The sequence below is a fragment of the Rhinolophus sinicus genome, chromosome 14, assembly GCF_057876585.1.
Source record: "Rhinolophus sinicus isolate RSI-liver-muscle chromosome 14, RSI-T2T, whole genome shotgun sequence".
Lineage (NCBI taxonomy): Eukaryota > Metazoa > Chordata > Mammalia > Chiroptera > Rhinolophidae > Rhinolophus > Rhinolophus sinicus.
The window spans coordinates 38,684,586-38,701,480 of record NC_142514.1 but is presented as its reverse complement, the minus strand read 5'-3'; the positions used below and the strand labels follow the sequence as shown (position 1 = coordinate 38,701,480).

Genomic DNA, 16,895 nt, shown 5'->3' with positions numbered 1-16,895 from the left:
TCCCTCTGTGCTGGCTTGTCATTGTAGTCCCATCACTTGGTTCCCACCCTCCCTCCACCCTTTGTAAACAAATGTATGATTTTTCTCTCATCAGGTTCTTCTCACAGACTAACCCTCTCGCTTATATTCTGTCTGTTTGTTTTCCCTCCCTCCTTCTCTCTCCGGTTCCCCTTCTCCTTCTCATAGACTGACCCTTGGTTATCGTTGCAGAATTACGGCAGCGGCATGAGACCACCACCCAACTCCCTTGGCCCCGCCATGCCCGGGATTAACATGTAAGGCAGAAACGACCCACCAGTGGCTCAGAGCCCCTGGCTTTTCCCCACCCTCTGCTGCCCTCCTGGAAGACTCGTGACCTGAGCAGTTACTGGCACTCTCTGGACCTTAGTCGCCTCATCCGTAAAGTGAGGATGTTGACAATACTGGTGACGAGACCTCACCCCACGTAGTGCTTTACGTGCCCGGCACGGTTCTAACCATGTTCTGTGGATTAGCTCACCTAATCCTTATGATAACCCTGTGAGGTGGTTATTATCATCCCCCGTTTACAGATGAGGTAACTGAGGCACAGAGAGGTGAAGTCACTTGCCTATGCTCACACAGCATGTAGTGGAAGGGGCAAGATTTGAACCCCTGTACAGCTGACCACTGTTCTGGTATTTTTGTGTTTCTTAACCCCTTTGAGGTGATAGTCCCCGTGAGACTCTTGGGACTCCTTTCTGGGAAAATGTACATGCAGAAGATATTTGATCTACTTGACAAATTTCCCATATCATTTGTAGCAGTCTGTAGATGTCCACCCATGAAACTAGCCATTACTTCCCTAGAAGCAGATGGTCTCTAGGCCCTGGGCATACATATAGGACTTCCTGTCAGTGACTTCAGCCCTCTTGTTCTGCCCCTGCTGGCACCGCCTGCTTGGAATTGACAGCACCTTTTCATTGTCTCCATCTCTCTCTCCCTCTGTCAGGGGCCCGGGAGCTGGCAGACCCTGGCCCACTCCTAACAGTGCTAACTCAGTGAGTACCAGGTCGGGTAGGTGGTGGTTGCCAGGGAGGGGGCTCTGGGGTACAAGATTCCTGTCCCCAGGTTGGAGGTGTCACAGGGAGGGGAGATGCAGCAGGATTCTACCTGATGCCTCCATGGAGAAGCCCACCTGTAGGCAGAGGCGTGGCCCCCACCCAGCCTCACCCATTGCTCTGCAGACACTGAGGTGTGAGCTGAGAGCCTGGCTCAGAGAGCACTGTTCACGTAGAGGGTCCTGCGGGGCCAGCTTCAGAAGGAGGAGCTGGGAAGGGCCTCGGTGCACATTGTCCAGGGGAGAAGGCTGACGGGGGGGGATGCGAAGTTCTCACTTGCCTGCCCTTCTGAACTGGAGGCTCCTGCAAGGCTCTCGGGATCAGTTCAGTGTGGGAGCTGGACTTTGCTCACATCCACAACCCTGCTAGGGTCAGTAGCTAGGTGACTCAGTGGGTCCCACAGCCCGTCCCATCAAGAGTAAGGTCACGTCCCCAAGTGGGTTTGGAAGCCAAGAGGTGCTGCCTGTCGGAGGAAGTGACTCTGACACACACATGCCCCCCCCCCCCCCACCTTATTTCTAGATTCCATACTCCTCCTCATCACCCGGTACCTATGTGGTAAGTGTGTGTGGGTTTGGGGTGTTGCTTGTCTGTCCACTTGTAACTGAGTGTGCAAGAGAACTATTCAGGGATCCCTGTCTCTTGCCCTTTTAAAGCAAATTCTGAGCACAGATTCTAACTGTGCTAGAACTTGCTGTCAATATTCAAGTATTTGTACCTTCTGATGGCTCAGAAGTCCCCAAACAGGACCCAGGGTTGGGATCCCCATCGTGGGGGCTGAACAGTGGGCTGGTTGGCTTTTATTTTTACCACAGGCCTCTGGTTTTGATGTGTGTGTGAGCATACACATGTACACACACACACACACACACACACACACACACACACCAAACCTGCCTTGGTTTAGAGAAAGAAAGGGGTGTGTCCCCCCGGGCCCTGGTGAGCGCTTGCTGCTGATGTGGCTAGAACTTGGTGGCCTCCCCTACATGTGTCATCACCGTGGGTTTCTAATGTCAGTTCTTATCTCATCTCCAGGGACCCCCTGGTGGTGGTGGCCCCCCAGGAACACCCATCATGCCGAGTCCTGCAGGTAAGAGGGCTTGGGGGGGGGGGCATAGAGAGCCCTGGAGGGGCCCAGGTGCAGACCCAAAGCTTACCAGCCTCTTCCTGAGCGGTGCATCCTACACTGGGCATCTTGGCCTCAGGGATTTAGGAGGCAAGAGGTCCCTGGTGCGACCAGTCCGCCAGGTGGCCTCAGCCAAGTCACTCCTCAGCCCTGAGGAAAAGGCAGGCAGAGCAGGGAGACCTGGGAACGAAGGGTCTCACTGATCAGAGAATCCTGTCCTGGTTGTGTGTTTGTCTAGGTGACTGAGAAGGGCTTTGGGGTCCAAGAAGCCTGGGACCAGGGCTCGATGCATGGTGCCTCTTGGCTTCTGGTCCTCTTTGTAGGAGATCCCTTCTCCCTTTTTCTTTAACTAAAGGACACAGATACACACACACACACACATGTGGGCGTATGCACGCATGCACACACACAGCCTCACAATTGTGTTTCTTTCCCAGCTATGAGTAGCTTACCACCAGCAAGAAGAAATTCAACATACAATCCTTACCCACCCCAAAAATAAAAAGAGAGGTGGTGGGATTTCTGCCTGAGAAATATGGAGCCTGCTCCTGATATAAAACATGTTGGCTGATTTCCTAAGGAGATGTTTCTGGCTAATTGGGGAGACGGAGGGGTCCCTCTCTCCCACCCACTCCTCAGCTCCCTGTAACAGGGAAGCTGCTCAGCTGCAGGGGTGGAGCTGGCGGCGACTGTGATATTCCGGCTCCCGCTCCAACTCCTTCTTTCTGCTGCTGCATTTTTATGAGCTGCATGACCTACATTCAGACTGGGTCACATGAAACCACTCCATATGTTAATGTATCTCCAGCCCCGTCCCTGCCTCTCCCTCTTGCCCCATCAGCTTGGCAGGGTGGCCCCCAGGTAATTTGTGGCATCTCTCTTTCCCCTATTTGATTAAAACTGCGGGGCGGGGTTGGGGACAGCACAGGCGGTGTGATGTGGCTGCCCCCGCCACGTCCCAGCCAGTGTCCGGGGACCAGATTTGGTTCGAGGTGGGAAGCTGAGGATGCAAACCTGTCAGCCCCCTTTGCCATGTCCATACTGCTGTCCAGAAAATTCTTTGTTTCAGGGTTGAGTGGTTTTCACAGTTGAATTTTCTGTGATTAAAAACTTGGTGAATCTTCATTAAATACAAATTAGCCAGAAAATGGTGGTACTTAGAGGAAATTTTAGGTGATAAAACACAAAAGAATGAGTTCAAGTGCCACGAGTTTGTTTTAATTAAGAAATGAATTAATCACCCCGACTTGCGGGTTTCCACTATTCTACAGATTCAACAAATTCCAGTGACAACATCTACACAATGATTAATCCGGTGCCGCCTGGAGGCAGCCGGTCCAACGTAAGTCTGCTTTCTAATAATTTACATATCAGATACCATAACAAATCATAATTAACTTCATCAGCTGAGGGGAAAGCAAGTTTAATTGATTTCAGCCATTTGTTACCAAAGATGAATAAAATAAACCGTCAGAAAAGTGATTAACTCTTGGGCAACTCAGTTCCTATCTCATAGCTGCCAGGAGCTGGGAGAGAGGAAGGTAGAGTGATTCCCATGCCTCTGCTCAGAGTGGGCAGCAGGCCCCACTGTGGGGACCCCCACCGCTCTGTGGGGTGCTGGTGAGGGGAGGCACCAGGCTGCAGGTGGGATCTGGGCCGGTCCCTGCTCAGTGGGCTGGCTGTGCCACCCTGGGCCGTCCCTCATGGTCCCAGGTCTGTTTCCATGACTACGGGGCTAAGGGTTACGGCCACAGCAGGAGCATGGCCCACTTGGGGACCTGCCTGCCCTGTGCCTCCCGCACCTTGCAGCCTCTTGAACCTCTCCTTGGACCATTGCCTCGTCTAAAAGTCACTCCCTCCATTCCTGGCCTCAAAGTCCCATCCTACAATGATGGTGCGTCTCACACTCTACTTTTCTGACCCTACTCGCCCACTCCCTGTGCTTCTGTCCCATATGCGTGGAACATGACTGTGCAGCTGCAGCCTGTCTCTCCCAGGTGGGAACTCCCTGAGGGCAGGGCTGGTCTGTCTCGCCTCCAGACAACCCTTCTGCACCAGGCGGGGAGATGAATCCAACCAGCCTTGCCCTCAGGGAGCTCAGGGTTTGGAGAGCAGGCTGCTGTGTGACTAAATCAGCAGTCTGGATTGCAGAGCCAGAGGATGGGTTTGGGGCCCCAAAGTTATCTGTTGCTTTTTGGGGTGCTCTGTTTGGTTTTGTTGGTTCCGTTCCTGATGTGACATTAAACCACCCCATGTGCTAAACCCTGATCATGATTGGCCCCATGCTGGACACTGCACTTGTTTAACCTGCTTGCAGCCTATGGGATGCGGGTCTTTGGTCTGCCTCCTGGGGCGCTGAGAGGGGCCATACCAGGGTCATGTAACTGAGGGATGTGGGAACCACACACCACACCTGATGCTCCACCACCTTTCTCCACCCCCCCCTTCTGAGCATCCAGCACCTCCCACCACCCCTACCTCATCACCCCTGGCTCTCACTAGGGTGACCAGCCATCCAGGTTTTAGCTCTAAAAGCCCTTTATCCCAGGAGACAGTGTCCCAGGACCCAAGAAAGTCCTACTTTTTGGCAATGGATGCAGAAAGTGGAGCGGAAAAGTGTAAGCCCCATGCTGCTGCCCAAAAGGAAGAGACGACATACTGTTTAGTATCAGGTAGCAATGGCATAGATGTCCCTCCTCCCATGGTCGCTGTTGCCATATTTCACCTGACCACGGGTGCTGGCGGTCATGCCCTGTGGCTTTCAGTGATGGATCATCCATGTTGCATCACTCCCAGGGGTGCGACCCAAGTGCGCGGCAGTCACGGACTCTGATGGAGTCCACATATGACTGTGTCTGCAGATTACCTGTCGTGCTCTGTGTCGAGATAGTGCACGTTGCATTTCTTACGTTGAGATTTGTGGCCGTGTTTTCTACAAGTTCAGATAATGAAAATGAGAACGATGACAGCATCAGCACCAGCATGACCTACTCATCACTAGAAAAAAAGACTAAATGACAGTGCTATTTTAACCACAGGTGGGAGGACACCTACAACTGGATTAGGGAGGTAAATACCCACAACGGAAGGTACTGCACAGTATGCAGAAGCGAGAGAAGGGGAGGTGACCATGGAGAAGGGTGTGTGAAAACACACTGGAGAGAGACTGAATTACACAAGTCTGGGAGGAGACAGGCATATCCTTCTCAATCAAAAGTTGTTCATCCTCCAAAGAGAAAGCAATGCTCAGTCAAAAATAGCAGCTGCTGCCTTCGCTTGGACGACATATGCCATCACCATGGCGGTCCCTCAGTTGCTCCAGGAACTGAGAAGCTTACAGTTCCTGATGCAGAGCCTGTAGCTCAGCCCTCTGGGTGAACAGAAGGGGAATTTTATGTCAAGTGTGTTGGTCTTTCACAGTGTAGCGCTGATTTGGTCAGATCTTACCAATAGTCAGGTGAGGTGAGCTTCCTACAGAATTGTCAACTGGTGCATCGAGTCCTGGCAACAGCAAACAGGTCCCCCGGTCTTAGGTACTTTGACTTGAAAACTGGAGCTTCAAATCGTCATCTTGATTTCTGTGAAGAAAACGTAAATCAAAGATCATTCTCTTGTCCAAATACAAACTTAGACATTGCTTATTTATCTGCATGTTTGGCAGACAGTACACAGTTAATTTGGTACATTTCATTTAGTCTATAAACATCTTACCTGCTAAATATCCCACACTGCTGCTACCAAGGGGTGTGATTTGCTTACCTATGACATCAGGCTTTCATAATGAAAGATTTGGGTGACTTATCAATTTCCTCAAAAGCACTTAATGAGATATTTGACTTTATAGAAATAGATTCTCAGACACGAGCCCACAAGATGGCTATTGTTGCTGGCCATGGAAAAGATGTTAACATGTCAGCCTACTATGATGTCCTTCTCTAATTCGGAAATGTGTTGAGATGAGACTAGAGAAAGGAATCCACTAAAATAAAAATGTATGTACTGTTTCTCCAGAACTGTTTGATGATCTTTAAAGAGGCCACGAGGAGTCTAGATGATGATGAGCAGACTGCACCTGAGTTGTTGAGGTGGGCGGGTTAGGGGAGAGCATTGTGACAAAACTTCATACAGCCAAAGGAATGCCTCCATTTTTTGGAAATGAGACTGCTTGAGAACTCCAAAAAAAAAAAAAAAAAAAAAAAACTTCACCAGGAAGGGCAGCTACATTAAACAGGACTTTCTCAATTTCTTTATTAAAACTGTAACTTAATTGGAATCCAGCTTGGATCTCACAAATTCAGATTACCTTTGTGCTTTATAGCCATTTTCCCTGAGTAGAAGTGTGATTGTTAATATTATCCAGTGTGCTTTTGGAAGGTTCAAGAATGATGGATTCTTGAGATGGATAACGCATCTGGTACAGATGCAAAGGACCTGACTGGTTAGCGGCTGGTCTGCCAAAACCAGCCTGTAGATACAAAGTGGGTGTACACCTTTGGATAGCTGGAAGCGAATTCCTGTAGGTCCACCTGTGTGAGCAAGTAAAAATCCTAAGTGCTCCTCATGCAGACGTTTTGTGGCGAGGATAGTTAGTTTGGTGGTAACCGCCTTGGACTGAGTAACAGAAAAGTAAATAATACAGAATAAACAAGTGGTACTGGGATGGCTGGATTATCTATATGCAAACGAGTGAAGTTGGACTGTTTCCTTACACCAACATACAAAAACTGAGTAACTCAAGACCTGAATGTCCAAGCTGAAAATGTAAAACACCTAGAAGAAAACATAGGAAATCTTTGTGACCTGGGTTAAGCCGTGCCTTCTTAGGTACAACACCAAAAGCACAGTGACAAACGTCGATGCATTGTACTTCATCAAAATGTAAAGCTTTTGTAGTTCATAGGATGCTGTCAACCCAGAGAATGGAGAACATATTTACAAGTCATGTATCTGATAAGGGACTTGAATTTAAAGTATGTAAAGAACTTAAAACTCAATTTAAAAAAAAAAGTTAAAAAATGGGCGAAGGATGTGAATGGACATTTTTCCAAAGGTGAAATAGCCAATAAGCACATGAAAAGAGGCTCAACATCATTAGGTATCAGGGAAATTCGAATGAAAACCACAATGAGGTACCACTTCTCAGCCACTAGGATGGCTGGAATCAAAAAGTTAAGAGGCGGTTCAATTGGGAGAGCACGAGATACTCCTAACACCAGGGATCCGGTTCGATCCCCACAGGGGCCAGTGTGAGCTTCGTCCTCCACAACTAGACTGAAACAGCTATTTGACTTGGAGCTGATGGGTCCTGGAAAAACACTTAAAAAATAATTTAAAAAAAAAAAAGACAAATAATGTCCCGTGTTGGTAAGGATGGGAAGAGGTTACAAGCCTCTTAACATTGCTAGAGGGAATGTAAAGCGATGCAGCTCCTTTGGCAAATGCTCTGGCAGCGCTTTGAAAGGTTAAACAGTTACCACATGACCCTGCAATTCCACTCCTACAGAATGTTTCCCTGAAAATAAGACCTAGCCGGACCAACAACTCTAATGCGTCTTTTGGAGCAAAAATTAATGTAAGACCCAGTATTATATTATACCCGGTCTTATAGTAAAATAAGACCAGGTCTTATATTAATTTTTGCTCCAAAAGACACATTAGAGCTGATGGTCTGGCTAGGTCTTATTGTTGGGGAAACAGGGTAGGCATCTACCCCAGAGAAATGAAAACATATGTCCCCATAATAATTGTACACAAATGTTCGTAGCAACATTATTGACAGTAGTCAAAAAGTGGAAACACCTAAATGTCCACCGTCTGCCTTGAGTGTGTGTGAGGGAGGAGTCCCACCAGAATAGAAGCTCCCTGAGGGCAGGACTGGTGCAGCTGCACCTGAGAGCCCATGAGAGGGGCACCGAGGGGCGCCGGGCTGAAGCGCACTCAGCCGTCATGCTCTGTGCTTCTTTCTTAGTTCCCGATGGGCCCAGGCTCCGACGGCCCCATGGGCGGCATGGGCGGCATGGAGCCACACCACATGAACGGATCGTTAGGTAAGTTAGCCCTGCGTCCGAGTCCTGCTGCCCCTCCCCGGCAGACTTCCCCAGCTCCTGGCTCAGCTAGGTCTGGTCCACAGGAAGATCCCGAGAGGAAGGTACCACCAGGATAGAAAATTATCTGCACAGAAATACTGTAGGATTTGGGTGGAAGGGTTTGGAGGCCCCCCTCCCCACCGAAGGGTGGGCAAGAAACTGAATAGAATTGTTTTTTCCTTCCAGGGTCAGGTGACATAGATGGACTTCCAAAAGTAAGTGTGTATTTGATGTCTCCTCCCTGACCGCACCCACCCTGCCCCACCCCTGAGGACCCCCCAGAAGGCCTTTCTTCCCCATCTGGCTGTGCAGGTTGTGAGGGTCCAGGGCTTACCTCCTCTCCTCTCCCTGCAGAATTCTCCTAACAACATAAGTGGCATTAGCAATCCTCCAGGCACCCCTCGAGACGATGGCGAGCTAGGAGGGAACTTCCTCCACTCCTTCCAGAATGACAATGTAAGTGTGCCTGCTGCCACCCTCATTTCATTCGTGGACCAGCTGATCCCCTGAGGTCTGGGGAACAAATTTCGGAACCTCTTGGCCCAGACCTGCCCACTGGGCTGGTGTCCCAGCAGCCCTGTTGTGGGCCTTTCACCTGGGTTATTTCTCCACACCATGCAGAACCCTCACCTTCCTTTCTGCTTCATGGCCCTAACTGCTGGCAGATCCTTCTGGACACATGTAGGTGCTGGCACAATTCCTCAGGCACTAATTAAGATGATGTGAATGGAAAAGCCCTGGACTGGGACACAGGAGGCCTGGACTCTGGCCCACTGGGTCATTGTCCCCTGGGGTGCATTTCCATCTGCCCTGGGGAGGAAGGTTCATGCATACAGTGATATCCTGGGGTCTCCATGGGAGGGGCTAGCCATCTACTTTTCCATATTGTGCTTCTATTTACAATTTCATTTGAAGAAACCAGCATCACGGTTAAGCAGCTTTAGAGAAGCCCAGACAGGCTCCCACCCCGGGGCACCCTGTCTGTGCTCTGGCTCACCAGACCCCAGTTCTCTGCAGTCCTGTGCCTGCCTGACTGCAGGAAAGCTGTTGGCCCCATGGGGGAAGGGCAGGGGCGCCTGCTTCTTCAGCTGAAAAGAAGGGGTGATTGGAGAGGGAAAGGGACAGGGGGAGGTGAGTCTGCCTCCAGAGTTCCTGACCGTCACAGCTTGGGGCTGAGAGGTAGCGCCTGAGGTCCACCCCCTGCCCCACCTGGTGTCATCACACACTCTCAGCCCAGCCAGGCCCTGACACCCCCCCCCCCCCGCCCCGCCCCCAGCTCCCAGCTCTGTGCAGTCAGACATTCACAAGACTTCCACTCCCCGGCCCTCACAACACTCCCTTCTCTGCTTCTCCCCTTCCAGTATTCTCCAAGCATGACGATGAGTGTGTGATCCCCCCTCCTCTTCTCTGAGATGCTGAGAGAGCCGGCATTGCAGGCAGGAAGATGCCAGAAATTATGCAAGAAATGAGGTGTCATTACCCAGGAGCTGGGGGAGGGGCATCTCCCTGCTCCCCCTCCACCCCCCCTCCACCCCTCCCCACACCTTTCCCAATTTTAGTTTCAGTCAATAAAAAGGCCGAACTTTTTATTCCATAAAACATGAAGGACAAAACTCAAAATAAAAATACGTTTCAAGTCAATGACCAGAAAAATCCCACCCCTTGCCCTTTCCCGAAAGGACCTTTTATGTACATGACACTTTTTTGTTGTTTTTTGTTTGGGGTTTTACTGTTGTTGGGATTTTTTTAATTTGTTTTCTGGGTGGGGGGGGTGGGTTGGGGAAAAATTTTTAAAAATGGAAGCTTCTAGCAAGCCTTCACCCCAATCAAGTTCTTTGCTTTCTTCTTTAAAAAAAAAAAAGGAAAAAGGACAAAAAAAAAAAACAAGCCCTGCTGTCTGTCTGTACCCAAGCCCTTCCACCAGGAAAGCTAGTCTAGGTGTGAGATCTCACGCTGTCTTTGTAGCCATCTAAAAATAATAATAAACTGGGCAGTTTACAATCGGTGGTTTATTTCAAAAGGCCTTTTTGAAAAGAAAAAAGGAAGTCACCCTTTTCCACTTGGGGTTTTTGGTTTGTGCGGATGGGCAAAGGAAGAGCGGGACCTGTTTGGTTTTTGCTTGGTTTCTTCTGGCGGAGGTGGCGACAGCAACTGCACAACTTGGACCCCAGAATTCCCTCACCCCCAATGTGGTCGGAGGGGCCAGACCACCTGACCACTTTCAGGACTCCGCCATGACGGAGGCTCGCTGTGACCCAGTGGCACGCACCGCGTTCCCAGGACTGCCTCCCACTCTCTCCTGGACCTGCCCCTAGCCCCTCCAGCCCCCTCAGCCCACCCGTCTTCCCAGCGAGAATCCTGCCAGCTGGGTGGTGGCCTGGAGTGCAGTGGGGGAGGCCGCCCCCTACAGGATGGCTATGACCTGGGACATGGAAACACCTCTGCGTCCTCGTCCCTGCGGCCCTCACATTGTCATCGCGTGTACGGGCGGGCAGCATAGGGCTGAAGTTTGGGTTTTCTTTTGGTTTTTTCCTCTTGATTCTTCCTCCTTTGTTTCAAAGATGGGATATTGACCAGAATTGCTCTGCATATGCTTGGAACTGGATGGAAAGACTTTGGAATAGCTATGGGGGGCAGGGGAGACACCAACCACCAAACAGACATGCTGTTTCCGGTCCTGTTTTTATTTTCAAAAACCGACACATGCGACAGTGGAGCCGGGTCCCCTCCCAGGAGGAGTGACTCACGGCCTCCCTCACCTCAGCACCCCCTATGGAAACCTCTGTGTCTTGCCCTGGAGACACCCGAATTCTTTGTACATTTACTCCCTCCTCCTCCCCTGTAGCTGGTCTTTGTTTCTCCCCCCCTTTCTGATCCATGTATATCATATTATGTGAGATATCATCTGCCTGAAAAAAGACCTTGTGCGGATTATTGGGAACATTGTAGCTGTTTCTGTGTTTTTTCTTACCTTGTAGTCTGGTTCTGAATTAAGAGAGGAAAAAAAAAGTAATTATGATACATTGTAGTTTGTGTACGATATATGTTGATAACGTTTTATTAAAGGGACATCTTTTTTCCGCAGCCCTTCCTGACATGTTTCGGGGGAACGTGGGTTGGAGTTTATTCTACTGATGACAAAATACAAGGCGATGGGTTGGGCACAGTTTTTGTTCCCGGAGCGTACGAGATTCTGTTTTGTGTTTAAGGCCTCTGCCTTCTTTTCCTGGGCATGTTAATTGTGCTTTTTCTGTGGAGAGTTGCAGGAAGTGGCCTTTGGGGACTGGGGACCAGGGTTGGGAGGGAAGACATCAGTCTCACTTCAGATACCCAGGGACATTCTAAAAGCCAGTTTCGGTTTCTTGTCTTGCAAACACATTTTGGTTTGCCAGAATGCCTTTATTTTTCTGGAAGAAGAAGAAGGTTGCTGGTGGCCTGTGTTTCCGATTGAGAGCATCAGTGAGGGTGGCTCTGTGGGCGGCAGCCACCTGCTTTCTCCCTTTGGGTGGGATCGGCCTAGGATACTGGGCCACAGAGAGGTGGACTTTTTCCGTTTTCACCTCCAAGGCAATGGGGCGCCCTTGAAGGATTTTCAGAGTAGCGCAGTTTGAGTCAATGTTAGAAAGCCGGTGTAAGCAGCATCCTGGAAAATGGCTGGATGGGCAGGACAGATGTGGGAGACCCCGTCCCAGCCGTCACCTAGGCAAGAAATACTGAGAGCTGGGGTGTGGAAAGCAGCGGTGGATGCCGACTGGAACATTTAGAAAGTAGAACTTCGTGTTTCCTGGAGTTCAGGGACCTCATTCCAGGCCCGCAGCAGGAGCGGAGGGGAACACACAGTGTCAGCCAAGTGTGGGCTCAGTTCACCTTTACGAGGTCTGGGGACCAGATGGCAAACTGGCAGTTTCAGATCCTGCCTTTGCCACTGTGTGGTCATGGGCAAGTTCGCTTCTACCTCTGCTCAGTTTCCTCCTCTGTTAAATAGGGATAATGCTCTACCTACCTCCTGGGGTTGTTGTGGGGATAAGTTACCGTTTGTAGTGTTCATGACACGGCCTTGCATATAGTAAGAGCTGTAGTGTTAACTGTTACTCATATTTGGGAAGAGTCCTGATGGGTGTGATGGGGGATATCTGGAAGGCTCTAGAAGATTCCGTTTTGCCCCTTCCCTCCTCACCTTAGAACAAGGTTTCCCGGGCTCTTCCTCAGCACACACACCTTTGAACTATTGGGGAAAACAACACTTTTGGACGACGAGGAGACTCAGGCTGCAGCTGACCTGCGCTCGCAGCTCTGAAAAGGCATTTGTGCCGCGTGCCAACCCAGTGCTGGGCAAAGGAGGAGGTAGCAATGGGTGAACATCCTTTAGTGCCCTTGCTGTCACCTCTGCTCCCCAGAGCAGGACTCAGGCAATGGCGTGGGGGTGCTGAGCTGGAAGAGAAGCCAGGTGATGGGGGGAGGACAGGAAAGGGCCCAGCCTGCCGCTTACCTCACTGCCCACCTCTGCTTGGGGAAGAACACCGATCTTGCTTCTGTACTGTGTTTCCCAGAAAATAAGCCCTACCCAGAAAATAAGCCCTAGCAGATTTTTCAGGATGACATCCCCTGAACATAAGCCCTCATGAGTCTTTTGGAGCAAAACTTAATATAAGACCTGGTCTTATTTTTGGGGAAACACGGTAGCACTCCTCAGCCTGTGCCCACCCACCCCACCCCCAGCAGCCCCCGAGTTGCCTTTGCAGCATTCATGGCCTGGTGAGGTCTGGTCCAGGGTTGGCCTCGCCAGGGGCTGATCTTTGAGGAGAGAACTGTCACTAAAATGTTTTCATTGCCCTTCCCTGCCCAGGCCTGAGTGAGTCAGGAGCGAGGCAATGTCATGCCTGTTCCACAGAGGGGGCATTAGCCCATCCCCAAAATGGGCAGGAATGGAGGAGCCCGGCCACAAGCCTAAGCTCAGCAACTGCTTTCCTGGTAAAGTCACCACTGTCCATGAAGGTCCACATCTAGGGGAGAGCCAGCCTGGGGGTCCAGAGTAAGGGCTCGGCCTGAATCAGAAAAGGCTGGCCTGGCTAGACACCCATGCCTTCTCCCTCCTCACTGGGTACCTCCTTAGAGCCAGAAAAGGAGAACTGAGAGGCAAACCAGCTGCCGCCAGCAAGTAGCCTGTGAGGGGAGGCTCAAAGCCAGAGCAGGACCCCAGTCTGGACTCAGCTGGGGCTGTCCAGCTTGATGCCCTGCGTTACCCCAAGGATCCCCCGACCCCTGACCTCTGCTGTCCCATGAGGATTCCCACAGGCTCCAGGGGGCTGAGCCCAGAACACACCTTGGGCTTCAATAAGGGAGGGCTCTGCCCTGAGCTGAGAGGAGCTGGGCCCCTTGAAGACTGGGGCTTGCCTGGGCTGGGGTGGGTCTGGCCAGGGGAGGAGAAGGGATGAGAGCCAGATGTGCCCTACTTTGCCCTGCCCTGAGCTCACTGGACATAGGCACTAGGGATACTGGAAAAGACCAGACCAAGGGGCGGGGTGGGTGCTGAAAGTTCTGTCCTGTGCTGGTGCTTCCTTTCATTTCCGGGTACCTGTGGAGACCCAGTCCTTGATATCTGTCACCTGGACATTCAGCCAGCCATCTCCTTGGTTTCCTACCGTTCCATTGCCACAAAGAGCTAACTTCCAAGCATCCTTACACTCTTCCATCCACCCATTCATGTGTTCATTGAGCACCTATTATGTGCCAGGGCCTGTCCCGGTACTAGGGATACAGCAGTGAAGAAGACAGACATGGAAGGATGGAAGGCCCTTCACTGAGGTGAGGTAGGACAGGCTGCAGGACGAGCAGCTGAAGTGCAGCTCCGTTTTGGCAAGTTAAATGTGAGATGCTGTGCGATAGATATCTCGGTAAAGGTGTCAAGAAGGCAGGTCTGGGCTGGAGACACACTTTGGGAGTTGTTGGCATTTGAATGGTGTCACGCCACGAGCCTGGCTGAGATCCTCTGGAGAGCAAATGGACAAGGGCCCAAGGACTCTCAGTGATAAGACATCTGGGAATTTGGAACCAGCAAAGGAGGCAGAGAAGTGAGTTGGAGAGCAAGGTGCACTGGAGATCAAGTGAAGAAAACTGCAGGGAGCAGAGTGCCGCATGCTGCTGAGGGGCCCAGCACAGCAGGCCGCGTGCCCGGGGGCGTAGTCCACTCTCATCGCTCATTCAGGCCCCGCAGGCCCCGGCTGCTCTTTCTTGCCCCTCAGTACTTCATGCTGCAGCAGTGTAGAACAACATGGATTGTTGCCCACTGGGGGCCTTGGTTCTTGCTGTTCCCTCTTAGCATGCCTTTCCTGCTTGCACTTTAGAATTCAGTCCCCTCTTTCAGGAAGCCTTCTCTGAGCTACCACGGCCCCTGTGCTGTAATGGTTCAGTGTCTGCCAGGACATCGGGCTGGGAGCCCCTCGAAGCCAGGGACCGTGTCTGAGTGTTCTTCGTCCCCAGAATCACCCAGCAGGTGCTCGGTGAGTATCCGTGGAGTAACTGGATGTTTGCTCAGTAGTCACCCTTGAAGCCCTATCCGCTGCATGCTGTCACCTGAGGGTACATGCTCAGGTGTGAGGAAAGGTGGCCTTTATGGCCGCCTACTTCTGTGGGTCCAAAGAAGACTGACTGCTCTGTGAGTGCCACCAGCGAACTGGGAGCTCTGCAGGGCAGGGACCATGTCGCCCTCATTCTGTGTCTCTGAAGCTCAGCACAAAGCCTGGCACACAGTAGGTACTTAGAAAATGGGCTGAATGATTGGACTGCTGTTAGAGGAGGTCTGTGGTAGAACCTCAGGGCTCAAGTCTCAGTCCTGGCCTATTCTGGGGTTCCATCATGGCCCAGCTGGGGATGAGGAGACCCATAGGTGTGTGTGTGTGTGTGTGTGTGTGTGTGTGTGTGTGTGTGTGTGTGTGTTGGGAGAGAGGGTGTGTGTGTGTGTGTGTGTGTGTGTGTGTGTTGGGAGAGAGGGTGTGTGTGTGTGTGTGTGTGTGTGTGTTGGGAGAGAGGGTGTGTGTGTGTGTGTGTGTGTGTGTGTGTGTGTGTGTTGGGCGAGATGGGCACAGAAAACAGAGAGGTCATTTTGCTCTTGTCATGGGCTTGACTGAGGATCTCAGGTGGCAATAACAAAAGCTTAGTGTCCAGAACGGGAGGGTCTGGCCTCACCCCACCTTGCCAAACTCAGCCCCCCTGAAGAATTGGGTCCCTTGGCCCTGCTCTGCGATAACAGCCTGGAGTAGGTGGGCGCTGTCAGCCATGGGTTGAGAAGTGGGTTAGAAGTTCAGTGGGAGGCAGACATTGGCCTATTTGGCTTTGAGACATTTAATGTCCAGCCTCAGACGTCTACTGGGCAATCAATCCCCTAGCTGAGAGGACACATGGGGTGTGGGGCCCCGGAGGGCAGAGCTGGGACCACTGGGTTGAAGCTACAAGACGACATTCCTCCCAGTGTGTGAGAACATTTAGCCTCCAGAGCTGCCAAAGAATGAAAGAGGCATTGAGAGGTAGAAAGTTCCCCATGATGAGAGTGTGTAAGCCAGCTGGGGGAGGGATAGGTGGGTATATGTGTTAGATGGTGAGTATTGGTTCCCAGGACCCCATGGGGCAGAGAGTAAGATAAACAAGTCCCTTCTCAGGGGCAGAGCTGAGGTTACAGCCAATTCACTGTGGCCTCTGAGTCCCTTCCAGCTTTTTGGCTGTTTTGCCACCTCTAAGACAGGTCCCATAGACTCCACTGCTCTGTGACTTGAATTCCTTCTTTGGCAGAGAAGGGAGGTCTGGCGGTTGCAGGCCTGGAGTGACGGGTGGGGGACACGGGTTCTAATGGTGGAGCCTGCGCTCCAGCAGACCCCCCTGGCCTCCTCGCTGTTCTGTAAACCCACCAATCCCATCCCCATCTCAGCCGTTGCTTTTCCCAGCTGTCTTCCTGGCCTGTTCCCACGCTTCATTCGGTCTCCACTAAGCATCACCTTCTCACAGAGGGCCTCCCTGACCCCGGTTACCTAGTACGGAGAGCACCCCTCACCCTGTGACATAAGGGCTGACACACCCCTCCCCAGCTGCCTATGGCTCACAACCATGTCCTTTCCTGGGCATTGCCCTGGACCCCAGGGAACTGCCCCACCCAAGGTCCCACCTCCTCCCAGGTGGTGGCCAGTGTCCAAGGGCTGATACAGGACCTCAAAGCCTCAATTTGGGACAACTCTGAAGGGCCATCCAGCTCCAAGTTCTCCTCCCTCTGCCCTGTTATGCCCTCCTAGCTCGCTTACTGGTCTCGGGAGAGTGCTCCCCAATGACTCTGCCCGTCTGCCCTCCCTCAGTCTGTTCCTGGGAGCTCCGTCCAAGATGCCCTGCTTCACTTTTCTTCATGTCACTCTGATGTATGTTTCTTTCTTCACTGTCTTCCCATTTGAATGTAAATGCCGTGAGAGCAGGGACCTTGTTTGTCTACTGCTCTATACCCAGGGCCTTGCAGCGTGCCTGCCATATACGTACTAGGTGCCACGGACAGTCGAGCATGAATGAACCGAGTGCCTGAGAGTTTATAATCTGAGGGGAGGGGTGCGCACCGGGATCGATATGTAG

The 16,895-nt window shown here is 51.5% G+C and overlaps 1 protein-coding gene across 5 annotated transcripts in view; it reads left to right on the top strand.

Annotated features, from left to right (window-relative positions):
- The window catches only part of SSBP3 (single stranded DNA binding protein 3), a 154,933-nt gene extending 143,558 nt beyond the window's left edge, over nucleotides 1-11,375 (top strand). For 3 of the 5 annotated variants that reach the window (XM_074334759.2, XM_074334761.2, XM_074334763.2), the window contains 9 exons: nucleotides 187-275; nucleotides 971-1,019; nucleotides 1,602-1,637; nucleotides 2,115-2,169; nucleotides 3,477-3,547; nucleotides 8,174-8,252; nucleotides 8,478-8,506; nucleotides 8,646-8,747; nucleotides 9,653-11,375. In XM_074334759.2, coding sequence (XP_074190860.1) covers nucleotides 187-275; nucleotides 971-1,019; nucleotides 1,602-1,637; nucleotides 2,115-2,169; nucleotides 3,477-3,547; nucleotides 8,174-8,252; nucleotides 8,478-8,506; nucleotides 8,646-8,747; nucleotides 9,653-9,682 — 540 coding nt within the window. In that variant the 3' untranslated portion in view covers nucleotides 9,683-11,375. The remainder of the gene's footprint in view (nucleotides 1-186; nucleotides 276-970; nucleotides 1,020-1,601; nucleotides 1,638-2,114; nucleotides 2,170-3,476; nucleotides 3,548-8,173; nucleotides 8,253-8,477; nucleotides 8,507-8,645; nucleotides 8,748-9,652) is intronic. The other 2 variants (XM_074334760.2, XM_074334762.2) reach the window with 1 other exon arrangement.
- Nucleotides 11,376-16,895: the final 5,520 nt, after the last annotated feature.